At 42.3% G+C, this 27,701-nt stretch overlaps 1 protein-coding gene across 1 annotated transcript in view; it reads right to left on the minus strand.

Annotated features, from left to right (window-relative positions):
- The window catches only part of CPNE4 (copine 4), a gene marked incomplete at its 3' end in the record, with an annotated part of 595,946 nt that overhangs the window by 193,615 nt on the left and 374,630 nt on the right, over positions 1 to 27,701 (minus strand). The window contains exon 3 of the mRNA XM_082625196.1: positions 8,632 to 8,811. Within this exon, the coding sequence (XP_082481322.1) occupies positions 8,632 to 8,811 (180 nt within the window). The remainder of the gene's footprint in view (positions 1 to 8,631; positions 8,812 to 27,701) is intronic.

Here is a 27,701-nt window from a genome sequence, read left to right on the forward strand (position 1 = left end):
GGGCAGGTGCACGTCTGGTGGTGTGTTTTGAGGTGTCTGTGGCCTTATTATGATTTTAGGCAGCCTCTGTGCTAATGGATGGGGTTGTGTTCCTGTCTTGCTAGTTGTTTGGCATAGGGTGTCCTGCACTGTAGCTTTCTGGTCATTTAGTGGAGCTGGGTCTTGGCGTTGAGATGGAGATCTCTGGGAGATTTTCTCCATTTGATATTACGTGGAGCTGGGAGGTCTCTTGTGGACCAGTGTCCTGAACTTCGCTCTCCCACCTCAGTGGCACCATCCTGATGCCTTGCTGAAGCACCAAGAGACTCTCTTCCACCCGGCTCATAATGAAAGGGAGAAAAGAAGAAAGAAAGAAAGAAGAAATAAAGAATGAAAGAAAGAAAGAAAGAGAGAAAGAAGCTAAAATAAAATAAAATAAAGTAAAATAAAATAAAGTTATTAAAATAAAAGATAATTATTAAGAAAAAAATATTTTTAAGTAATACAAAAAACAAAAAACAAAAAATGGAGAGATAGGACCCTAGGACAAATGTTAAAAGCAAAGCTATACAGACAAAATCACACACAGAAGCATACACATACACACTCACAAAAAGAGAAAAGGGGGAAAAAAATACATATTTTTGCTCCCAAAGTCCACCTCCTCAATTTGGGATGATTCTTTGTCTATTCAGGTATTCCACAGATGCAGGGTACATGAAGTTGATTGTGGAGATTTAATCCGCTGCTCCGGAGGCTGCTGGGAGAAATTTCCCTTTCTTTTTTTTCTTCACACAGCTCCCGGGGTTCAGCTTTGGATTTGGACTCACTCTGCATATAGGTCGCCTGAGGGCGTCTGTTCTTCGCTCAGACAGGAAAGGGTTAAAGGAGCAGCTGATTCGGGGGCTCTGACTCACTCAGGCCACGGGGGAGGGAGGGGTATGGATGCGGGGCGAGCCTGTGGCAGCAGAGACTGGCGTGATGTTGCACCAGCCTGAGGGGCGCCATGCGTTCTCCCGGGGAAGTTGTCCCTGGATCACGGGACCCTGGCAGTGGCCGGCTGCACAGGCTCCCAGGAGAGGAGGTGTGAACAGTGACCTGTGCTTGCACACAGGCTTCTTGGCGGCTGCAGCCGCAGCCTTAGATTCTCATGCTCATCTCTGGGGTCCGTGCTGATAGCCACGGCTCGCGCCCGTCTCTGGAGCTCCTTTTAAGCAGCGCTCTTAATCCCCTCTCCTTGCGCACCAGGAAACAAAGAGGCAAGAAAAAGTCTCTTGTCTCTTTGGCAGCTCCAGACATTTTCCCGGACTCCCTCCCAGCTACCTGTGGTGCACTAACCCCTTCAGGCTGTGTTCACGCCACCAACCCCAGTGCTCTCCCTGCGCTCCGACCGAAGCCCGAGCCTCAGCTCCCAGCCCCGCCCGCCCCGGCAGGTGAGCAGACAAGCCTCTTGGGCTGGTGAGTGCCGGTCGGCTCTGATCATCTGTGCCGGAATCTCTCTGCTTTGCCCGTCGCGCCCCTGTTGCTGCGCTTTCTTCCGTGGCTCCAAAGCTTCCCCCCTCCGGCACCCACAGTCTCCGCCCACGAAGGCCCTTCCTAGTGTGTGGAAACCTCTCCTCCTTCACGGCTCCCTCCCACTGGTGCAGGTCCCGTCCCTATTCTTTTGCCTCTGTTTTTTTCTTTTTTTTTCCCTACCCAGGTACGTGGGGGAGTTTCTTGCCTTTTGGGAGGTCTAAGTTCTTCTGCCAGCGTTCAGTAGGTGTTCTGTAGGAGTTGTTTCACATGTAGATGTATTTCTGGGGAGGAAGGTCATCTCCGTGTCTTACTCTTCCGCCATCTTGAAGCTCCTCCCCCGTCACACTATTTCTTGAGTGCAGCATTATTATATCCATTTTGCAAATGAAGAGACTGAGGTTTAAGTAGCTGCAGGAATTTGCCTCCGGACATATACCTGAGCACAGCTGAGCTGGGATATGACCCTAATCTACCCAGCTTCATGGTGTAGCATCATGAAACAGCGCCTCGGACCCGATCATGACATTCCTACAGCTCCCACGTCCACCATCCCCTGCCCAACTGAACAGTGCAAGGAAAAGGAATCTTCTTTCATTGCTGAAGTTATGAAGAAGAAAAATGATTTTTTTTTGCTTGATCATAGTAGAGAGAAAAATTTGAAAAAAACAAGAAAAACTTCCATCCTCGCCAAAGGGTAACAACTTGTCAAACTATGGAGTGAAGAAGTCTGCCCCCCTTCACAGAGCTCTCATGACAACCGCATTTGTCTGTGTGTTACTCTACACATAGAAAAGGATTTTGATTTCAAGACATTAAGTTCACACTTTCACCTAAGAAAATGAAATGTTCTTACATACTCAGCGATTTTTAAAAAAAAACCCTTTATGAGTTGTTCATATGTGGCATGTTCAAAGAATTTTCTTCCAAAAGTAAAAATAAAACAGTCACTGTGAGAGATCTCATCACTTTCCTGCTACCAACTACCATCTATAGGGAGTCAGCTCCCGAATCTGTGTCATCGTCAGATCCACGTGGTCAAGCCACCAAGTGGCAATCTCCTCTGGGCTCTTCCCAGACATCCTGAGCTTAAGGCATCAGCATTACATCCTACTCCCCATCCCACACCTCAGTCCAATTCCCCTCAAGACAGCCAAGTCACTCCTCCAGTAACCTAAGCCAGATGCCAGTGGACCTCTCATCTCACACCCAGTCTCTAAGACTTGCTGGTTGTTCTCTTGAACAAACTTCCCTCTGCATCTCCTCTTCTCAACTTTCATCACCACTGCTCTCCTCAGCTGTTTTCTATTATTTTGACAACCTCCTAACTGGTTTCCCTGCCTCCACATCCGTCCTCACCCATCCACCATTTACAGGAATGCCCAAGTGATCTTTCTAATACACACATCCAGTCTTGGCCCTGCCCTTGTTAAAGCCCCTCAGGGCCTTCAGTGCATCAAGTCCGAGCTCTCCAAACCTTAGTGAAAGGCTCATAAAACCACATGGTCAGCTCCCCCTCTCCTGCCTAGCCTCATTTATCCCTTTCCCCACTCACTTGCCCATCCCTCCATGCTGGGTTACTTGGAGTTCTCTAACGTTCTCATGCTGCTGTGCCTTGGTGTGTACCAGTCATTTTGCTTGGAGAGTCATTTATTTTCTCTGCTTGTGAATCCCTATCCACTCTTTGAGATTCAGGTCCAGAGTGAGACACTTTTCTTATGAGACCTCCTCAATGCTTAACTCTAGGCAGAGGCAAGTCTTTCCACCATAGCCCTTGGAACACAACTCATTATAGCACATAGTAATATGCATTTTGATGATTTATTTACTGGTCTGTGTCTCTTGGCTAATTATAAGCTCTTCTGGTGCAGGGCTCCTTTCTTTTTCATCTTTGTGCCTCTAGCACCTAGCACAGTATTTGGTGTACCCAGGGCACTCGCTAAATGCTTGTTGAAAAAACGAATAAATGAAAGAATGAAACTTATAATGTCAAAATAAAAGTCCATACTGATCTGAAATTTTCAAAATTAACTAATCAATAAATTTGACTTGAGCATGTGTGATATATAAAGGATGACGTTGCCTTAGACACAAAGAAGTGCTGAATGTGGCCTCTGGTTTCAGAAACTTGTAATCTGGGAACCAGATAAATATAAAAATAAGTGCTAACTATAGAGAGAAATTATTTTAATGAACTGATAAAAAGGAACTTCTCAAGGCAATGTAGCTGCATGAATGAAATGGAGATGGGTTACAGGAGCTTGGAATTTAAAGAAGTCTCTATGGTCTGGAAAAGGGGTTCTATGGAGTATGATTCAGTCAGTTAGACTTCATGTTACAAGTAGCAAAAAGAATTGGCCTAGGGCTTCCCTGGTGGCGCAATGGTTGAGAGTCTGTCTGCCGATGCAGGGGACACAGGTTCATGTCCTGGTCTGGGAAGATCCCACATGCCATGGAGCAGCTGGGCCCATGAGCCATGGCCGCTGAGCCTTCACGTCTGGAGCCTGTGCTCCGCAACGGGAGAGGCCACAGCAGTGAGAGGCCCGTGTAACGAAAAAAAAAATTAGCCTATAGTGGTTTAAACAACAAAAGGAAGCTATTTCTTAAAATTAATTAATTAATTTATTTTTGGCTGTGTCATGTCTTAGTTGTGGCATGCGGGCTCAGTAGTTGTGGCACACAGGCTTAGTTGCCCCAAGGCATGTGGGATCTTAGTTCCCTGACCAGGGATCAAACTGGCATCCCCTATATTGCAAGACAGATTCTTAACCACTGGACCACCAGGGAAGTCCAAAGGGAAGCTATTGGCTGAAATTCCCAGGACAGGCTGGCTTCAGACAAGAGTCTATCTAGAGTGTAAAGAACATCACTCAATTTCTCTCTTTTTCCCCAGTAGCTCCACATTCTTCTCTTGCAGGATCCATTTCCACCTCACAGCCCTAACCTTTCTTTCCCAGAAGGCTCCAGCAAACATATATTTACATCTCATTATACCTGAATAGTTACATACCTTCCTTGAATCAATCACTGTTGCCACAAAATTAAGACATCCTGATTGATTTAAGCCAATGAGTGGTGCCCCAAAGTGTGGGAAAGGTCAATGGCAGCAGTCACATGGCCTATACTATGAGAGGGTAGTTGTCTAAGTATATGCAGGATACCCAGTAATACCAGCAAGTCACCCGGGGGTGAAGTAGTGTGGCTTGGGAAGCATTGCTGACTTGCTGCTCATGTCTTTACCCCCCCAAGCCACAATGTCAAAAAAATTTCTCACAACAGGGGGCCTCCCCACATTATCTTTTCCTAAATAATGGCAGAAGAAAGAGTTCTGAATTAAAGATCAAGAACTCTTGACTTCTGTCTTGGCTCTGTCAAGGCATTGAATCTTTCTGTTTCTCAGGTTTTTTTACTATGAAATGTGGATAATGACACCTGTCCTCCCAGTGTCATCAGGAAAGTCAAGTGAAATGGGAGTTTGAAATTAACAGATGCAAACTAGCACATGTGAGATGGATAAACAACAAGGTCCTACTGTATATCACAGGGAACTATAGTCAATATCCTGTGATAAACTATAATGGAAAAGAATATGAAAAAAATGTATATATGTATAACTGAGTCATTTTGCTGTACAGCAGAAATTAACACATTATAAATCAACTATACTTCAAAAAAATAAATTAAAAAAAAAGCCAGGTGAAATGATCAGTTTGAAAGCCCTTTCAAAAGCATCAAAATATACTTAGGAAGGACTATTGGTAATTCACCCTCAGTGCTCACATCTACATATTCCTCATCTTGAGAGATTAAGACGATTATGCCAATGCACCCCTCAGTTTCTCTGTTCCCTCCACTCCAGGCCGTCTGGCCATCTCTCAGTTCCTCATTACTCCATATCAACCCTGATGCTTCACACTTGAGTAATGGGAAACCTCACCCCAAAGGGCTTTGACAGCAGGACACCTTACTCCCTCCTAATGAGGAGTGCACAGGTAGGTGTGCTCCAGGTATGGGGTGTCAGGACTGTCCTGCCATATCTCTTGGCTCTGACCTCCCCAAGGGCTGCTCTCATCCACAGTCTCCTGCAAGACAACTGCGGTGGTTCCAGGAATCTTCATGTGTGTCTCTTTTTCTAAGGCTAGGAAACCTTTCCAAGAAAATTTCTTATGTCTTATTGGTTAAAACAGCTCACAAGCCCACCCCTAAACCAATGTCTGGCAAAGGGGGATGGGATTCATATGACTGGTGGAGATTCCTCAGGATTCACTTTTTGAGCTAGGGATAGAGCTATTTTCTACATGGCCACATGGTGGAAAATGGTCTGAAAATGATCAGGGTCTGGCAGCTGAAAGAGGGAGGAGATTGGCTACTGGGTGGGGGACAACCAGAGTCTATATAGCAGATGCTCTCAGTGACCTGCTCTTATCCCCAGGCCCTATGACCTGAGTGCACAGCACTGACTTCTGACCACTAGCACTTGTGTCTCTTTGCTTGAAAACTTCTTCTGGTCTTTCCCACCCATGCAATAAGCCAAAAATGCTAGGGGATTACTATTTCCATGCTGGGAACAGCCCTCAATGACTGTTGAGAGTATATACACTCCCACATGTATAAAAGCTCCAGTTCCCTCATCCCAAGGGTGGGATCACTCTGTGGTGTTTGCTCTGCACTGGCCTCCAGAATGTCGTAGCCCAGTTACATTCCAGCTACCCATGTCCAGTAGCTGGCTGGACAACACACCCTCCCAGGCTGCCCTCCTGTTCCTGCCTCACTTCTCCACTCCACCATGGTGCTTCCTACACCTCCTTTGACTTCCTATCTCAGAGTCGGCTTCTTGGGAAGTCCAAATGAAGATACCATATGCCAAACTCCTTCCTGAATCCAGAGACTCTGTACACAGCATTCCCATCTGCTCAGAATGTGTTTCCTCTCCCTGCTCAGCTCACGCTCCCTTCCAGTTTCAGTGGAAATGTCACTTCCCTCTGGAAGCCTTGTTTGAGCCCTTGTCCACCTGAGACCATCCTCTCATTGTTTGCGCTCCTCTTCTGTATTTCTCCTTAAGAATGGTTGTGATTTAATTACTTGTTTGTTTAATTATTTTTTTTACATCTTTATCCCAAACTAGATTGTGAGCTGCTTGAGGGCAAGGACAATGCTTCTGGCCTCCCACTCTATCATTGGCTCCTGGCACACTGCCTGGCACAAAGTAGAGGGTCAAGGACTGGCTGAATATGGGAAGATGAACATTATGAAAGTTTGAGGGTCATTCACACAGAAAAAAATTATGAAAGCTTTAGATAAAAGATATTTTATTTACATGACTCTTAATGGATCTACATTTATTTCTTGGGACAGAATATAACTTTTATACATAGAAGGGACGCCCATTGTCTAAGGGAGAATCTTAGAATGGTTCCTTTATATCTATAAAACTGCCATTTTAGTCACCTTTTAATTTTATTTATACATTGCAGAATTCCATCGCAAATCCACTACCCTTTCATTCATTCATTCATTCATTCAATGCTTACTTATAGGACACTGTACCTGGCAAGACTCTAGAACTATCTGCTCTCGACTCTTTCCAAAAGCCATGAGAGAGACATATAATGACCATCATATAATATATGAGGGAGAACATCCCAGGTTCTCTGTCTGCCTCCCCTCAGCTCTACTTCTGCAGTAGCCTTTTGGCTTTTACTGAAGGAGCAAGGAACAATCTTATGAAACCAATCACTATATTTGCCGGAAAAGGATAACTGAGGGCTCGTCTATTTTGTCAGTGCTCACATGGGAGAAATTTCCTTTAGTGACAAGTGGCATGAGGCAGGGTGAAAACAGCAAACAAACATGCATCCTTGCCATCTCTCTGCCAGGCAGACTCTTTCTTACTAATCCCTAAACAAGACCCTTACCTCTGCGTGGGATTAATTCAGGTTTTGTGAGGTTTATATAATTTGGAATCCTTCTTTGTGAAAAAAGTACAAAACTACAAATAAAAATGTGACACAGAGCTTTGGAAGTGTCCACACAAGTGAGGGGCTCTGAATTTTAAGCTGTACTGGTTTCCTAGTAAATCAGCATCTGACCCTGATTAAGACTGGCTGGTCCTCCCGCCCCTTAGCCCTGCATGGTTACTCTGACCTCTATGCTTCATGTTGCTTTTTTGCCTGAAAGACTTCCCTCCTCCTTCTCCTTCAATCCCTTGACCATATTTTTTCAAAGTTTGGCTCCACAATGCTTTCTCTGATTCTCCCCAGCAGAAGGCTCTTCCTTCCCTGCAGGCCCACAACCTTATGTACAGAGCCCAGGATATGTTGTCTCATGATGGCTTAGAGGGCATCATGAATGGCTCTATCTGAGGGGCATATACTGTGCCTTCTCCAATTAGTCTTGGGCACAGGGACTATTTCTTCATTTAGATTTCTCCTCAGCACCTACTCAAGTTCTGGGTACAGCAGTAAGGGAAGGGAAAAAGGAAAGGTGTAATAAAGGCAAGATGATGGGGTGTGGAGTGAGGCTCACCTGGTTGTAACTCTGCCCTCGTTAGTGCAGGACCTCAGGCAAGTCGCTTACCTCTCTAAGTCTTCGTTTCTCACTGACAAATGGATATCATAATGATGTTTATTTACCATCATTGTTGTGAGGATTAAGTAAAGCATTTATTTATTCATTCACCAAATATCTATTTAGCCCTCTCTTGGGCTATTTTTGGCACCAGAGGCTTGGAATACACGTGACTCAGGGATACTCCCTGTGTGGCTGTTCCCATAGTTGAGTTGGGAGATGGACGGTTATGATGTATCAGGATAAGGCTATAGCAGACACTCAACCGGAGCAGAGCAGGTGCTCCATAAATAGTTGTTAAATAAATGACTGACAGAATGAAGGAATTCAGAAAGCAAAAATGATTAACTTTACAAGATAAGTAACACGATATATTTGCAGCATCATCCAGATGTAAGTATAATGTTGAATATAATGGACACGGCAGTGCATGGAACATCACGAAATGCTGCATGTTAAAGAAAATAAAATCAACAGCAGAAAGAAAGCAAGGGTTGAATGAGAGGAGAGAGGACAAAAGGAGGGAGAAAGGCCCTCAGAAGGCAAAAAGGGAGGAAGGGCACCATGGCTCACCTGGCCAAGTGTGCACTCCATACCACCCAAGAAGTCAGCCTCCTTCAGCTCATCATGGTTGCTGCTGATGTCGTGGACCTCAAACCGCAGGCGCTGCACCTCCTCAAAATAAAAGTCCACGGTAAACAGTTTTGAATACACTGGGTTGATGCAGGTGCGAATCACCTCTGTTCTGTCAACCTGCAGGAGAAAGAAAGAGGAAACCCATCAGCGATCAGAGCTTCGTACCATTATCCTTCACAAGGATTCATCTTACGGTGCTGTCTCCTTCCAAACTGTCAACGCCCTCCACCAAGTCAACAGGGTGAGCAGTTTGGATGTCTTCAAGGATGCATCTTCAGAGAATAAGCCATGTTTCAAGGAGGAAAATCATAGAATAATCTGAGCTTTGTATTTAAGGGTTTAGAGCACCTTGTATTGTTAAGTAACAGGGCAACAAGATGGATTGATTATTAGGGGCTGCCTGGAGCCTCAGGATGAGAAAGAGTCTGAGGGCACATTTGGGTTCAGGAGAAAATAAATCTGTATTCAATTCCTGAAGTCTGAGGGGCACAGTCAGGGCAAATGACCATGTAGAAGCCCCATTTTAGCCAACCCTACTCTAGTATGAGTGTCATAGTTCATGAATCCCAGCATATTGAAGGGGAAAGGCATGAGAAGGGATATGAAGATAACTGCCTGTGGTCTCAAGTGTGCCTTTTGTTGGGTTTACACATGTTGACTCAGTCATTTCAGTCCCCAGGGCCTCAGTTTCCTCATCAACCAGTGAGGGTTAGAGGATTAGAGGATGAAAAGTCCCTTTGTGCTCTAATGTTCCAGGAGCGAAGATTTCCCAGGCCTTCTGTGGTAATAACTCTCCATTTCTCTCTCACTTTCTGCCACACTCTGTGCCCCTGGAGGCTGACTTTTATGGACTGACTTTCCTGGGCCCCCTTGACCTCTGGGTTCTGGGCAGAGGCAGCCAGAGGGGAGACTTGGCAGGAGATCAGAAGGACATGGGCAGTGTCTCCGCCCCTCTACACACACAAGTCTGCTAGGGACTCCCATCCAAGAGGGAGATGCTGCCAGGATCTGGTGACACAGTCCTGACCCTGATGGTAATGGCTTTCTGCTGGTGCCACGCCGTTCTTTGTCAGCTCCCTTACGCCTGCCCAGGCACATGCAAAGAGTCCCTCTGTGAAGAATTTAGCTCTTTGAGTGAAACTTTGTGTATGCCATCTGCTTTCTGCTCGTACCCCCACCACGAAAGTTCTTCTCTTCCACATCTGTCCCAAGTAAGAATACTCAACACCATTTATATTCTGTGAAGCCTTAGAGGACCAAGTTACAGATAACCCAAGGTCCTACAGTATCTCTCAATGGGAGATATCCATCACTCATATTTTATAAGTCAGTTGGAGCATACATGAACTGTCAGGTTTCAAATAGATACATCATTTTGTGAATGAAAAATATTGCCTGCCATATCAGTAAACAAAGGATGCTGCAGTCACCAAGCCATCACATTATAGCCACCCTGATGGTGAGCCCTGAGGGAACTCAGGATGGAGACAAATGGACTGCCGGCTGTCAAGCCCTCAGCCACTGCAGCCACCCCCACGGGGCACCCTGAGGGGACTCAGGATGGAGAGAAGCAGGATACTGGCCCCAGGTAGCTGAGGTGCATATCAAAGGAATGATTTCAGTGAGCCCAGACTCTTGCATCTTCCCATACATAGAAAAGCGCTAAATTTCATTAACTTGAGATATATGGTTTTCTTTAATTAAGAGTAATCATTTGATGTTCCCACTACCTGGTCTTTGTTGCCAAAACTCCTATATATCCTGGCTCCCCACCTTGCTTCTTGGGAGCAGTCTCTCAGGGTTATTTGAGATGCTATCTCCCAGGCTTGAAGTGCTCAGAATGTCCTCTGAATAAAACATAATTCTCAACTTTTAGGCTGTGCAATTTTTTTCAGTCGACAGTTTATTGGATACTTCCCAAGAGTCATTCATTAGCACAAACTGTGAAAAACATCTCCCCACTTTCATTAGAGTACAAGGAAAATTTCTCAGTAAAATGAGGGAAACCATTTTTGACCATATCATGTGTGTACATGTTATCCAGCAAAGAAAATTGGATACACTCTTGAGCTCAGGACTTGGTCCCTGTCCCTGTCCCTTCCTATGCAAGGCCCTGTGTGAGAGAAGGTTACCCTGTAAGGAACTCCATCTGCTATTCCTGGTGGGATGAATGATCCAGGTTGTGAGGAGGAGAGTATGGTACTTTTATGTCCCTGTGCAAGAGACAGAAAAACCAAACCCCAACCCACTGCTGATTAGCAGTTGACAACAAGCTACTGTACAGACCAATGGTTATTTGACTCTTCCAGTGAAGACTCAGCTTCTATTTGAGCTGAATTTTATATCCTTTAAAATGTTCATTCTGGCGGGGGGGCAGGATTGCATATGTTATTGGTTAACTGTGTGGGTACAAGGATTTACTGTATTGGCATAGTTTTTTTCAGTTTATTAAGAGGTTTTGAGTAATAGTAAAAATCAGAGGTCACAAACTGGTAGTCTGCAGTTCACACTGACCAAGAGGTGTTTTATTCGTCCTACTTAAATGTAGTGTTCTCTTAATTTGCCAACAGAAAAGAGGCATTATTTCTATTTCCCTCCCTTTGGAAAAAAATCAGATTATCTGGCAACCTGGGGCTACATTCATACATGGCAACCATTGGGGGCTGCACCATTCAGATGGGCATTCATTCTCCATTCTCCAAGCTCTTCACCCGCAATGAATTCCCCCGCCTGACGTCTAGAGGCATTTTTGCAACACTTGGTCCAAATTCATAACATCATGAGCCATATGATAAGAGATTTAATGATATTCATGTGGTGCCTTTTGGTAGAAGATTTTGAAGTAATCCCCAAGAAGTAACTTATAGGTGGATTCTCAAGACACAGAAAAGGTTCTTTCCTCAGGGCTAGAAGAACAGAGTCCTAGCCAGGTTTAGATGATAAGAGACAGAAGATGGAAACCCTAGTCTTTGTTTCTCTGCTTTAACCACCCTAAAGGCGCAAATAGCTGATGTGCATCAATCCTGCTGATTTTCTTCTCACTTCTTGATTTTCAAATGCTCATCCCACATAGACCTCACACCACACCTCAGGTGGACCATCCAAGGCAACATTGAATGACTTGGTTTTGTGAGGGAGAGGATTGGCTTGGAAAGAAGTTAAGTAACAAACATTTGCATTACCAAGATAGATAATTCCAAGGATAATCTCAGGGCCATTGAGACCCTTGAGTATGGATGCTCAGGACTAGGAGGAGAATGGTGATGGGGAAATGCTCATAACACTCGCAGATGTTTCAAAACATTCTGCATTCCCAGTCAGTATGGAAGATGCATTCTTTTCTGGAGACTGAAGACAGGTTTAACCTGAGCAATAGAGCCTAGGATGGCTGGTGTTTCTCATTGAAAGGTGTCAAGGTCAAGGCAGTTGTTTCCAAAGGACCAGCCATTGACTGGTGCTGCTGGTTGCATCAGAATCATGGGCAACAGTAATATTCCACTGTATATATGTACCACATCTTCTTTATCCATTCATCTGTTGATGGGCATTTAGGTTGCTTCCATGACTTGGCTACTGTAAATAGTGCTGTTATGAAGATTGGGGTGCATGTGTTTTTTTGAATTATGGTTTTCTCTGGGTATATGTCCAGTAGTGGGATTGTTGGCTCACAGCCATAAAAAGGAATGAAATTGGGTCATTTGTAGAGACATGGATGGACCTAGAGAGTGTCATACAGAGTGAAGTAAGTCAGAAACAGAAAATCAAATATAGTTTAATAACGCATATATGTGGAATCTAGAAAATGGTATAGGTGATCTTATTTGCAAAGCAGAAATAGAGACACAGATGTAGACAGCAAATGTATGGATACCAAGGCAGAAAGGGGTGGGGTGTGAAGAACTGGGAGACTAGGATTGACACATGTACATTCTTTCTTTCTTTCTTTCTTTGTGTAGCCATTTTTTTAATTCTTTTTTTTTGCATTTTTAAAAAACATCTTTATTGGAGTATAATTGCTTTACAATGGTGTGTTAGTTTCTGCTTTATAACGAAGTGAATCAGTTATACATACACATATGTTCCCATATCTCTTCCCTCTTGCGTGTCCCTCGCTCCCACCTTCCCTATGCCACCCCTCTAGGTGGTCACAAAGCACCGAGCTGATCTCCCTGTGCTATGCGGCTGCTTCTCACTAGCTATCTATTTTACATTTGGTAGTATATATAAGTCCATGCCACTCTCTCACTTCGTCCCAGCTTACCCTTCCCTCTCCCTATGTCCTCAAGCCCATTCTCTACGTCTGCGTCTTTATTCCTGTCCTGCCCCTAGGTTCTTCAGAACCTTTTTTTTTTTTTTTTTTAGATTCCATATATATGTATGTGTTAGCATACGGTATTTGTTTTTCTCTTTCTGACTGACTTCACTCTGTATGACAGACTGTAGGTCCATCCACCTCACTACAAATAACTCAATTTCATTTCTTTTTATGGCTCAGTAATATTCCATTGACACGTATACATTATTGATACTATGTATAAAATAGACAACTGATGGGAACATATTGTATAGCACAGGGAACTCTATTTAATGCATTGTGGTAACCTAAATGGGAGGGAAGTCTAAAAGGGAGGGGATTATCTGTATGTGTATGGCTGATTCATTTTGTTGTGCAGTGGAGGCTAACACAACATTGTAAAGCAACCATACTCCAATAAAAATTAATAATAATAAAAAAGAATCAATGGGGCAGCTTTCCTTAACACTGATATTCCTGATCCCTATACTCCAGGTCCTGATTCAATAGGAGTAAGGGAATCCCCAAAATCTGTATTTTTAAAGGTGTTCTAGGCAATTCGAATGTGGGAATATCAGAGTAAAGGAACTGAAGAGATGGAGGGTCTAGCTCTTGCTCTTGTGTGAGTTTTTTTTTTTTGTCAAGGTTTTAAAAAATCTTGCTTTCTTTCTGTTACCCAGTCTGCAAAACTGTCAACACTTCTCTCCTCTGCAGTTGTAATGACTGATACCCCAGTGTTGCTTATGGTTTACAGAACATACTCACACACATTTTTTTATTTGGTTCTTATAGCAATCATGTGGTGTAGCTTTATACTATTTTATATATGAGTAAAATCAAGGTCAGATGTCAGTACAAAGTACTGGATGACAGAGTGGGCAGTGAGCTCAGGCTTTTTGACCTCAAAGTCTGGACTATTTTTCTTAATTCATATTTCTTCATGAGCATCCCTAGACAGAAGGAAAAAATGCAGCTGGGTTATGATATGATGATGATAGAATCAATCATTGAATATTGCTTTGGATGAGATGCTCTTTTAAAGAATTTCATCTAAAACATTTTTCAGTTGAACAGTAAAGTTTATAATAGTTAATGCTTATGGAAGGCCTGGTGTGTCACAGGCACTCACTTTTAAAAATGCATTATTGAAGTATAATTTACATAAAATAAACCACATCTATTTAAAATGTACCATTCAGTAAGTTTTGGTATGTGTATAGACTTGTGAAACCATCCCCACAATCAAGTAAAGGCACACATTACCGCCTACGGTTTCCTTATGCCCCCTTTTAATTCTTCCTCTCACCCCTTCCTGCCCTTGTTCCCAAGCAGCTACTGGACTGTTCTCTGTCACCATAATCAGTTTGTATCCTCTATAATGACATATAAATTAATTGTACACACTATGTAGTCTTTTTGTCTTTATTCTTTCACTCAGTGTAATTATTTTGAGATTTATTCATTGTTTGTGCATTAACAGTTTATCTTTTTTATTTCTGAGTAATATTTCATTGATGGACTGTTTCCAGTTTGGCTGTTACACATAAAGCTGCCATGAATATTCATGTACAAGCATTTGTATGGACATATATTTCTTCTCTCCAGGAGTGAAACAGGTATATGTTTAACTTTTAAAATTCTAATAGGTGTGTAGTGGTATCTCATTGTGGTTTTAATTTGTGTTTTCCTAATAACTAATGATGTAGAGCATCTTTTTATGTGCTTATTTGTCACCTGTCTTCTTTGGTGAAGTGTATGGGCAAATCTTCTGACAGGCACTCTCTTTTCATCCTTATGACAACACTGTGAGGTAGGTACTGTTATTATTCCCTTTACTGGGAGGTAGAGAGACCCTATAACTTTCCCAATATCATACAGCTTGCAAGAGGTAGGATTTTTCATCTTTATGTTATATAGTCATGCAAATTTGAAGCTTTTTCACCTAAATCCTCTTGCTCAAAGTAATGCACAAACCAGACAACAGGCATAAGATATGGAACTGTTGGGGAAAGTCAGTAGTTGTGTCTGTAGTTGTGTCTCTGGAGATCTGGTTTGCTCAAAGTAATGCACAAACCAGACAACAGGCATAAGATATGGAACTGTTGGGGAAAGTCAGTAGTTGTGGCTGTAGTTGTGTCTCTGGAGATCTGGTTTGTCCACTGGGCATACCGGAGATACAATGGGGGCCTTGAACACTGCCCACGGAGATTGAACTGTGTAGGGGACAAGGTCAGTGTGTCATCAAAAAGAGTTCAAGACTATGCACAGAATGGCCACCTGTTCCCAGAGGCTCCCAAGGGCTGGGACTGACATAGGCAAAGGAGGTGAGGTGATTGGGAGGTGAGCGCTAAACAATGTGATGGAGAAGTGGGGAGAAGGTAAAGTCAGGAGCCAAAACTGATGTCAGTCACTGAATGGTCTAAGGTTTCCTAGAGAAGTACAGGCCCCTATCCCAAGGATAACAGGGCTGGCGAAGAGTGACATCATGTACCAGAGAGAGACGTGAAGGCCCCCAGGGTGGGTGTATAATTAGATATTATTTCAAACTGATATTCTTTAAATATTTCCTCAATATTTATTTAGTGAGGGTGAGGAGAAACTAATTTTCTCTGAATAAATAATGGATAATGTTATGATGAAAAATAAAGGATTGATTACAGACAATTTTTCAAACCATGTAACTTCCAAAGGGACATATTAAACCACATAAAATTTACATAATAAGTCACTGAGTCACCAGAATTAGCATTATTCAATTTCAGCTGCTTGTGACTGCTGATTTCAAGTGCCTGGCCATGGGGTTGGCAGGTTTGCCCTACAGCTGCAACAAACAAGTCGCTGGTCTTAAAATCACTCAACAGGGATAGAGAGGTTGGTGCTAGTGAAATATGGCTTTTATTTTCATAGTAAGTGGATTCTCTACTTGAATAGGACTAACACTGTAACATTTTGCTGGTTATGTAAAAAGAAGTGACCTGTGGGAACCTGAGTTTCCTGATGCCATTTTTGTGCTATGTCTTCATGCTTGCATCATTTCTGGCTGCCTGACTAGTGTGACTCACAGTCGGTTCCTGCTCACCAGGTCCTAAGAGTGAAAATATGCCTGAGTATTCAGCAACCTTTGCTTCTCCTTCTCTTATCATAACATCCTGGGCTGAAGCTGATCTCTCACCTGGACACATGTGGTCCTCAATGGGGGCAATACTCACTTTCCCAGGGGATATGTGGAAATGTGTAGGGGTGTCTGGGTTTGTCACAACAATGGGGTGACATCCCTAGATGCTAAATATCCTACAATGTGGAGGTTAGTCCTTATCAACACAGAACTGAACACTCTTCAAAGCTAGTGGTGTCTCCTATTTGTCTAATCCACATTCAATCCCAGCTAAAAAATAGAGAAACTTCTCCAAGGGTCTTTGGGTCTTAGACCATGCATATGAGTGGACTTACTAGCCAAGATATGAATAAAGAGTGGGAGCCTTAAGAGAGAAACTCCAAAAGACATCCCTACTTGAAGCAATCATAATAGTTGTGTTATGAATAACACACTTCACAGAACTCACCTCCTTAGGAATTTTTACCCTTGCCTAGTAAATTATTTAAATTTCTCCTGGAAAGGGGTGAGAGGAAAAATGATGTACCTTTATCATTCACCTTCTTACATTCCTGTAGAAGGTATTTTACATGTTATTTTCAGTCCTTATCTTCATTAACTTTAAAACAAACTTTCTTTCACAATGTAACATTTTTAAAATTGGGATGCGTGTTATAATCAATGACATGCCATTGTTTAACTGAAAGTATATTTTTGTTAACTGGTGATACATAAAATAGTACTTCAATTTACCAATGACATATTTTACTAATAAGTCTATTAAATATACCATCTTTATTTCGCAGATGATAAAATAAAACTGCATCAGAAAAGCAGTGGCAAAAGAAAGGATCAAACTCAGTCTCTCCAATTTCAAAATATATGCTCTTTCTACTTTATGATTTATTATGGGTTGAATTATGTCCCTCAAAGTTCGTATGTTGAGTATATCAGAATGTGATATTATTTGGAGATACAGCTGTTACAGAAGTTAGAAGTAAGGATGAAGTCATACTAGAGTGAGGTGGATCCCTGATCTGATATGACCAGTGTCCTGGAAATAGGGGATATTGGACACAGACATGCACACAGGGAGATGCCATTTGGACATGAAGGAAGAGATTGGAATGATGCACCTACAACCCATGAGACACCAAAGATGACCAGAAAACCACCAGAAGCCAGAAGAGAGGTGTGGAACAGATTCTCCCTAGTGCCCTCAGAAGGAGCAAAACCTGGCAACACCTTGATCTTGGACTTCTAGCCTCCAGAACTGTGAGACAATAAATTTCTGTCATCTAATCCACCAGTCTGTGGTAGTTTCTTACGGCAGTCCTAGTAAACTACACATCATTCTACCTCTATCAAGAAACATCCAGATTCATCTCTCAAAAGGCACTCCTTACCCACCCCATGGAAAAATCTTCAAATGCTCTATAGACTAAATTGAACGAGTGATCCAGGGTTACAAAAGTCAATCCATTGACCACCCCCACCCCCCTGCCTTATCTTTCTGCTATACACTTCAACTGTCTGTCAAGGAACAGGGCCTCTTGTGCGAGCTGGGTTCTGTTTACAGAGCCCTGGGGATTAACCTGCTGGAGGACCTGGAGTGAGACAGTCCTTTAACCACTGGACTCATCCCAGGCTTGTGCTGTTCAGAGTAAACAGCAGAGCCACATCACCTTGCCCAAGAGTGGGGCTCAGAAGTGAATGAAATGAGCATCACCTAGAGGTACCTTCAGAGTTCTCAAGGGCCACAGGGATGGGTCCTGGGTCTTCTTCTTCCTTTGTTGCCCTCCTCAGCCCCTGTTGGCACGGGTCTCAAGTATGCACCTCTGCATCCTCCTCAGGTGTTCCTCTTCCCCAACATGACTGTCCATGTGTGGCTTAGTTCCCATGGTCCAGAATTCTTATGTTGAAACCTAAGCCCCAGTGTGATGGTATTAGGAGGTGGGGCTTTGGGAAGGTGATTAAGTCATGAGGGTTGAGTACTCACGAATGGGATTAGTGCCCTTATAAAAGAGACCCCAGAGAGCCCTCTTGCCCCTTCTGCCATGTGAGGACACAGCAAGAAGATGGCTAAGTGTTTATTAACAAGGAAGCAGGCTCTCACCAGACACTGAATCTGCTGATGCCTTGATCTTGGACTTCCAGCCTCCAGAACTGTGAGGAATACATTTCTTCTGTTTATAAACCACCCAGTCTATAGTATTTTGTTATAGCAGCCTTAACAGACTAAGATTTTTAAACTATGTGGTTTAGAAATCTTAATGAATGCACAGTTCAGTTTGAGGACCAATAATATTATGTTACCAGCTGCTATGGCTCAGCCCCAAGGTGCATGGCGACCAGAAGGACCATGTGATCTACTCTGAGCACCCCCACCTCCTGGTCAGACTGTGTGTTGGAAAGTTTCTTCTTCCTTGGTAGCTGCCATTTTGACTGCTGCTCATCTTGTTACAGGATAGGAAGACTAAAGGAAATAAGGAAGTTGTGAGCTGATTTACTTGATGGATTATCCAACCGAGCACTCCATTAACTGCCACATTCCCAATATGTGAAATGAGAGTTAGTGAATGTGGTGATTAGTCTCTTTTGCATCTGCAGATCTTTCTGTTCTGCTCTGTTCCCCAGGAGACTGGCTGCATGAATTGCTTTATTAGGGTTTCTTTGCCAACTTGCCTCTTCAGCCAATAGGAGGCATCAGTAGGAGATCAGAAAGTGGGAAGAAAGAGAGCTCAGTATGTTTTGCTTGCCCCCTTCCTGCCCCATGCTGCAGTTTTAGGTAGTGACTATGTCCCCTCACCCCCACAGTCCCCTCCTAGTAACCCTTCCTGCAAGCCTCCAGCTCTCACTGGGCTCCAGTAACACTGCCATCTCTACCTTTCCATCAAGTCCAGTGGTACCTTCCCACTGTTGCTACTCCCAGAGCATCTCATCATCCCTTGCTGATCCCTTGAATTTTGCCCACACATCATTACGTGTGTCATTAACATTTCTTCTGGAAGAGACTTCAGAATCCCAAGGGCAGGCAAAATTGTGTCCAGTCTGGTGGCTCATGATGAATGAATTATATGGTCTTTTAAGAGTCTGAAAACTGGTGATCCATATATTATTCATGTGGTAACTTCCTCTTAGCCTCTATTCATCAACCATGTTCAGTAATAGATCATAAGGAACATTTATTGAACACTTAAAATGCCCCAGGCATTGTTCTAACCACTTCACATGTACTGTCCCACTCAATCATCCCAACAAACCATCCCATTATCACTATTTTATACATGAGAAAACATAGGGTCAAGGGGGTTAATGTGCCCAAGGTCACTCAGCTGTAGTGATGGGGCCACTTGGGATTGCCCTTAAAGCTCTTTCCTGGGACATGACCATCTCTCTTGAAGAGGACACATCTCTTCAGGTACCTTCTGAATATAATGGTTTCAAGCAGAGCCCTTCTCAACACTCAAGACTCCAAATGTTCTTTGACAGGAAACAATCTTTAACGTCTTCAGCTGGGTGACAGATCCTGAAAAGGCTTTTTGATGTGACTGTGAGGGTCCAGCATGCCTCTCCCTGTCTTCACACCTTCTTTCACCCCTCCTTTATATTTTTCTCTTCAAATTTCTTCCAGTTAGCTCGTTCCCTTTTGGGATAGATCAGGAGAAATATGGATGCTCTAAGCAGAGAGGACATAAGAAGAGTCTAAAACATAAATGGTGTTTTCAATACTAAATCAACTTCCTTCTACCAGACTCCAGCTGTAAGCTGGCACATGAACATCAAATGATCAGAAACTGCCTGACAAAACTCATGCCTATCTGCTGAAGGAAGTCAGAGCCTGCCAAGGTGGGGGTGGGAAGGGACTGAATGACAGGTCACTCCGAGTTGTAGCTCCTGTCAGATCCTCCTCATGAGGGAGCTTGGAGGCTAATCCCACACAAGTGTAAAGCAGTTTGCACTTCACTCAGATGCTGGTTATTAACAGGATGGTCCCACCACCTCATCTCTCTGTCACAGTTGTAGAGTCCTCGGAAAAGGTAGTCCAAGACTGGAGAGCCTTGACAATTTCACTCCCTCTTGTGAGAGCACTGGAAGCACAACTAACTGCTGAATAATCATCGACAAGAAGACACTGGAACTCACCAAAAAAAGATGCCACACATTCAAAGACAAAGGAGAAGCTGCAATGAGAGAGTAGGAGGGGCACAAACACAATAAAACCAAATACCATAAAGGCTGCGTGGGTGACTCACAAACTGGAGAACACATATACCACAGAAGACCACCCACTGGAGTGAAGGTTCTGAGCCCCATGTCAGTCTTCACAACCAGGGGGTCTGGCAACGGGAGGAGGAATTCCTAAAGAATCAGACTTTGCAGGCTATCAGGATTTGATTGCAGGAATTCGACAGGACTGGGGGAAACAGAGACACCACTCTTGGAGGGCACACACAAAGTAGTGTGCACAGGACTCAGGGGAAAGGAGCAGTAACCCCATAGGAGACTGAACCAGACATACCAGCTAGTGTTGGAGGGTGTCCTGCAAAGGAAGGGGTGGCTGTGGTTCACTGCAGGGGCAAGGACACTGGCAGCAGAAGTTCTGGGAAGTACTCCTTGGAATGAGCCCTCCAGAAGTCCACCATTAGCCCCACCAAAGAGCCTGTAGCCTCCAGTGTTGGGTTGCCTCAGGCCAAACAACCAACAGGGAGGGAACCCAGCCACACTCATCAGCAGACAAGCAGATTAAAGTTTAACTGAGCTCTGCCCACCAGAGGAACACCCAGCTCTACCCACCACCAGTCCCTCCCATCAGGAAGCTTACACAAGCCTCTTAGATAGCCTCACCCACCAGAGGACAGAAAACAGAAGCAAGAAGAACTACAATCCTGCAGCCTGTGGAACAAAAACCACATTCACAGAAAGATAGACAAAATGAAAAGGCATAGGACTATGTACTAGATGAAGGAACAGAATAAAATCCCAGAAAAACAATTAAATGAAGTGGAGATAGGCAACCTTACAGAAAAATAATTTGGAATAATGATAGTGAAGATGATCCAGAACCATGGAAAAAGAATGGAGGCAAAGATCAAGAAGATGCAAGAAATGTTTAACAAAGACCTAGAAGAATTAAAGAACAAACACCTAGACAAATTAAAGAACAAACAAACAGAGATGAATACAATAATGGAAATCAAAAATACACTAGAAGGAATCAATACCAGAAAAACTGAGGCAGAAGAACGGATAAGTGACCTGGAAGACAGAATGCTGGAATTCACTGTCGCAGAGCAGAATAAAGAGAAAAAAATGAAAAGAAATGAAGACAGCCTAAGAGACCTCTGGGACAACATTAAACACACCAACATTCACATTATAGGACTTCCAGAAGGAGAAGAGAGAGAGAAAGGACCCAAGAAAATATTTGAAGAGATTATAGTTGAAAACTTCCCTAATATGGGAAAGGAAATAGCCACCCAAGTCTAGGAAGCACAGAGAGTTCCAGGCAGGATAAACCCAAGGAGAAACATGCCAAGACACAGACTAATCAAATTGAAAAAAATTAAAGACAAAGAAAATTTACTAAAAGCAACAAGGGAATAATGACAAATAACATATAAGGGAATTCCCATAAGGTTAACAGCTGATTTCTCAGCAGAAACTCTACAAGCCAGAAGGGAGTGGCACAATATATCTAAAGTGATGAAAGGGAAGAACCTACAACCAAGATTACTGAACCAAGCAAGGATCTCATTCAGACTCGATTGAGAAGTCAAAAGATTTACAGACAAGCAAAAGCTAAGAGAATTCAGCACCATCAAACCAGCTCTACAACAAATGAAAAAGGCACTTCACTAAGTGGGAAATACAAGAGGACCTATAAAAACAAACCCAAAACAATTAAGAAAATGGTAACAGGAGCATACATGTCAAGAATTACCTTAAATGTGAAAGTATTAAATGCTCCAACCAAAAGACGCAGGCTCGCTGAATGGATATAGAAACAAGACCATATATATGCTATCTACAAGAGACCCACTTCAGACATAGGGACACATACAGACTGAGAGTGACGGGATGGAAAAATATATTTCATGCAAATGGAAATCAAAGCTGGAGCAGCAATACACATATAAGGTAAAATAGACTTCAAAATAAAGAATGTTACAAGAGACAAGGAAAGACACTACATAATGATCAAGGGATCAATCCAAGAAGAAGATATAACAATCATAAATATATATGCACCCAACATAGGAGCACCTCAATACATAAGGCAAATGCTAACAGTCATAAAAGAGGAAGATGACAGTAACACAATAATAGTAGGGGAATTTAACACCTAACTTATACCAATGAGCAGATCATCCAGACAGAAAATTAATAAGGAAACACAAGATTTAAATGACACAATAGACCAGATAGATTTAATTGATATTTATAGGACATTCCATCCAAAAACAGAAGATTACACTTTCTTCTCAAGTGCACATGGAACATTCTCCAGGGTAGATCACATCTTGGGTCACAAATCAAGCCATGGTAAATTTAAGAAAGTTGAAATCATATCAAGCATCTTATCTGACCACAATGCTATGAGATTAGAAATCAATTACAGGGGAAAAAACGTAAAAAATACAAACACATGGAGGCTAAACAATATGTTACTAAATAACCAAGAGATCACTGAAGAAACGAAAGAAGAAATCAAAAAATACATAGAGAAAATTGACAATGAAAACACCACAATCCAAAAGCTATGGGATTTAGCAAAATCAGTTCTAAGAGGGAAGTTTATAGCAATACAATCGTACCTCAAGAAACAAGAAACATCTCAATCTCAAATAAACAATTTAACCTTACACCTAAAAGAAATAGAGAAAGAAGAACAAACAAAACCCAAAGTTAGTAGAAGGAAAGACATCATAAAGATCAGAGCAGAAATAAATGAAATAGAAACAAAGAAAATAATAGCAGAGATCAATAAAACTAAAAGCTTGTTCTTTGAGAAGATAAACAAAATTGATAAACCGTTAGCCAGACTCACCAAGAAAAAAAGGGAGAGGACTGAAATCAATAAAATTAGAAGTGAAAAAGGAGAAGTTACAACAGATACCACAGAAATACAAAGAGACGACTACAAGCAACTCTATGCCAGTAAAATGGACAACCTGGAAGAAATGGACAAATTCTTAGAAAGGTATAACCTTCCAAGACTGAACTAGGAAGAAATAGAAATTATGAACAGACCAATCACAAGTACTGAAATTGAAACTGTGATAAAAATCTTCCAACAAACAAAAGTCCAGGATCAGATGGCTTCACAGGTGAATTCTATCAAATATTTAGAGAAGAGCTAACACTCATCCTTCTCTAACTCTTCCAAAAATTTGCAGAGGAAGGAACACTCCCAAAGTAATTCTATGAGACCACCATCACCCTGATACCAAAACCAGACAAAGATACTACAAAAAAAAAAATTACAGACCAATATCACTGATGAATATAGATGCAAAAGTCCTCAACAAAATACTAGCAATCCGAATCCAACAACACATTAAAAGGATCATGCACCATGATCAAGTGGGATTTATTCCAGGGATGCAAGGATTCTTCAATATACACAAATCAATCAATGTGATACACCCTATTAACAAATTGAAGAACAAAAACCATATGATCATCTCAATAGATGCAGAAATAGCTTTTGACAAAATTCAACACTCATTGATGAAAAAAACCCTCCAGAAAGTAGGCATAGAGGGAATTTACCTCAACATAATAAAGGCCATATATGACAAACCCACAGCCAACATCATCCCCAATGGTGAAAAACTGAAAGCATTTCCTCTAAGATCAGGAACAAGACAAGGTTGCCCACTCTCACCACTATTATTCAACATAGTTTTGGAAGTCCTAGCCACAGCAATCAGAGAAGAAAAAGAAATAAAAGGAATCCAAATTGGAAAAGAAGAAGTAAAACTCTCAATGTTCGCAGATGACATAGATAATGCTAAAGATGCCACCAGAAAACTACTAGAGCTAATAATTAATGAATTTGGTAAAGTTGCAGGATACAAAATTAATGCAAAGAAATTTCTTGCATCCCCATACACTAACAACAAAAGATCAGAAAGAGAAATTAAGGAAACAATCCCATTCACCATTGCAATAAAAAGAATTAAACACCTAGGAATAAACCTACCTAAGGACGTAAAAGATCTGTACTCAGAAAACTATGACAATTATGAAAGAAATCAAAGATGACACAAACAGATGGAGAGATATACCATGTTCTTGGAAGAATCAATATTGTAAAATGACTATTCTACCCAAAGCAATCTACAGATTCAATGTAATCCCTATCAAATTACCAATGGCATTTTTTACAGTACTAGAACAAAAAATTTCACAATTTGTATGGAAACACAATAGACCCCAAATAGCCAAAGCAATCTTGAGGGGAAAAAACGCAGATAGAGGAATCATACTTCCTGACTTCAGACTATACTACAAAGCTACAGTAATCAAGAAAATATGGTACTGGTACAAAAACAGAAATATAGATCAATGGAGTGGGATAGAAAGCCCAGAGGTAAACCCAAGCACCTATTGTCAACTAATTTATGACAAAGGAGGCAAGGATATACAATGGAGAAAAGACAGTGTCTTTAATAAATGGTGCTGGGAAAACTGGACAGCTCTATGTAAAAGAATGAAATTAGAACACTCCCTAACACCATACACAAAAATAAACTTAAAATGGATTAAAGACCTAAATGTAAGACTGGACAGTATAAAAGTATTAGAGGAAAGCATAGGAAGAAAACTCTTTGACATAAAGCACAGCAAGATCTTCTTTGACCCACCTCCTAGAGTAATGGATATAAAAACAAAAATGAACAAACGGGACCTAATGAAACTTAAAAGCTTTTGCACAGCAAAGGAAACTATAAAGATGAAAAGACAACCCTCAGAATGGGACAAAATATTTGCAAAAGAATCAATGGACAAAGGATTAATCTCCACAATATATAAACAGCTCATGCAGCTCAATATTAAAAAAAAATCAAAAAATGGGCAGAAGATCTAAATAGACATTTCTCCAAAGAAGACATACAGGTGGCCAACAGGCACATGAAAAGCTGCTCAACATCACTAATAATTAGAGAAATGCAAATCAAAAATACAATGAGGTATCACCTCACACTGGTTAGAATGAGCATCATCAGAAAATCTACAAACAACAAATGCTGGTGAGGGTGAAAAGGGAACCCTCTTGCACCATTGGTGGGAATGTAAATTGATACAGCTACTATGGAGAACAGTATGGATGTTCCTTAGAAGACTAAAAATACAACTACCATATGACCCAGAAATCCCACTACTGGGCATATACTGAGAGAAAAGCATAATTCAAAAAGACACATGTACCCCAATATCCATTGCAACACTACTTACAATAGCTAGGTCATAAATGCTATGTTACAATAGCAACATAAATGCCCATCGACAGACCAATGGATAAAGATGTGGTACATATATACAATGGATTATTACTCAGCAGTAAAAAGGAACGAAACTGGGTCATTTGTAGAGATGTGGATGGACCCAGAGACTGTCATACAGAGTGAAGCAAGCCAGAAAGAGAAAAACAAATATTGGACATTAATGCATATATGTGGAATCTAGAAAAATGGTACAGACGAACTGGTTTACAAGGCAGAAATAGAGACACGGATGTAGAGAACAAAAGTATGGACACCAAGGGGGGAATGTGGTGGTGGTGGTGGTGGTGGGATGAATTGGGAGATTGGGATTGACATATATACACTAATATGTTTAAAACAGATAACTAATAAGAACCTGCTGTATAAAAAAAAATAAGTAAAATAAAATTAAAAAGAAAAAGACTGGAGAATCTTAGTTTTCTTATTAGTTGATGTTTGAAATAGCGAAAAGAAACTCTTCTGCAGGATGCTCCATACACATCCCAAGTCCAACCCAACGAACCAGCCTGCTGAGTGTGAAGGTGGGCTCGCGAGGCTGCCTCACCCTCCTCACAACAGGTGCCCACGTGCATGGATGAAGCCATGAGGATGGTCCTGTAGCTTGGGGTCAACCTCCCAGCTTCCAGTTCCCCCTCCCCTGACTCCTTTAGAATAACCAACATCCAGACTGCTTATAAGTCAATTCGCAACTGCCCAGATTGTGAATTAGTCACATGATCCAAGTGGATCTTCTCCAAATGCCATTGGACAGGGAGGAGCACAACAGCCTATGCCTGGGGCTCTTCCCCACAGTGCTCCCTCATTCAGTGGGGGTGCTCACCTCTCCTTGACACTTGGCTTTTCCCAGAAAGTAGATGTTGGTTGTGGCGATAAGCTCAGATCTTAGCGTTCAGCCAGTCTGGGAATGGCGGCAGCCTCCATGCTGCCTCTTGGTTAAGAGTGGTTGGTGGGAACAGAGTATTGCAAAGGTGCCTGACGCCATCTCTGTATTATGGGGAAAATGACCACTTAGCAATGTCTGCCCTGGGTGTAGGAGGGGTAGGATTGGCTCAGGTGTCACTTGTGTCATTCTTCTTCTCCTCTGGTGATTCAACTCGTAACAGAGGAAACTGAGACCCATAGATATTAAAATAGCATTCTCAAACTCCTGAAGCTACAGACTGACAGTAGAGATGTGGATAAGCTAGGTTCTCTGCCTTCTGGTTTAGTGCTCGGACTCCCCACACCAAACTGCTTATTCCACAACCGCCTACATAGCTACACAGGTGCTTACAGGACTCAGGGCCCAGCATTTCAGCTTCAAAGTTCAAAACAAACATCCACATATTCAGCCTTTTGTGTGTGTGTGTGTGTGTGTGTGTGGTTTTGTTAATGAGGGCTAATCCCCCACAACACTGGAAACAAAATTCTAAAAACCAAGTTCCCTAAAGGGGGCAATACTTTGGAATCAGGCCATGCCAGGAAATGGGACCTTAGGAAATGGGCTAGCCCACATGCCTCCTAACACAAGCATCAGTCATAGGGGACCTCACAGCCAGGCAGATCAGGATGCTCGGATAACAGAGCAGTGCACAGTCAGGCATCCTGCCTGTCCCCCGAAAGGGATGATCAGCGCTTTACAGCAGCATCCCTGAAGCACGCTCTGCAACATGCTAGCTCAACAAGCAGCTCCTGGAAATAAAGCATATGCAGTCAAAGGCGTTTTGGAAGCCCTGCCCACTGTACCCTTTTCTTAGAAAGCTCTCATGCATAGTATAGTACATTACAGACCTCTGAGGGGTTCTGCAGCAATAAGTGTGTTAGCTTGTCTAAAATTTTCCAGATGTATTTAAGTCTCCTTTTCCCCCCTCACAAAGTACATATATTAATATCCAACAAAACACACTTGAAGGAGTTTGCACTAAAGTGTTAAGAAAATAGATATCTTTTATTTTCTCTAAGAGCAAAGAAGTTAAAACACAAGTGGGATGCGTTGATTTACGTACTCCACACCTGGCACAGTGCCAAACACAAACTGCTTGTTCAGTGTTTATTTACTAAATTAATGACACATGATACGCCTCTGAGTGTGTTCAATGTTTTGCACAATTTCCATGGGCCCTCC

This window comes from Mesoplodon mirus (assembly GCF_964341445.2).
Source record: "Mesoplodon mirus genome assembly, chromosome: 6".
Classification (NCBI taxonomy): Eukaryota; Metazoa; Chordata; class Mammalia; order Artiodactyla; family Ziphiidae; genus Mesoplodon; species Mesoplodon mirus.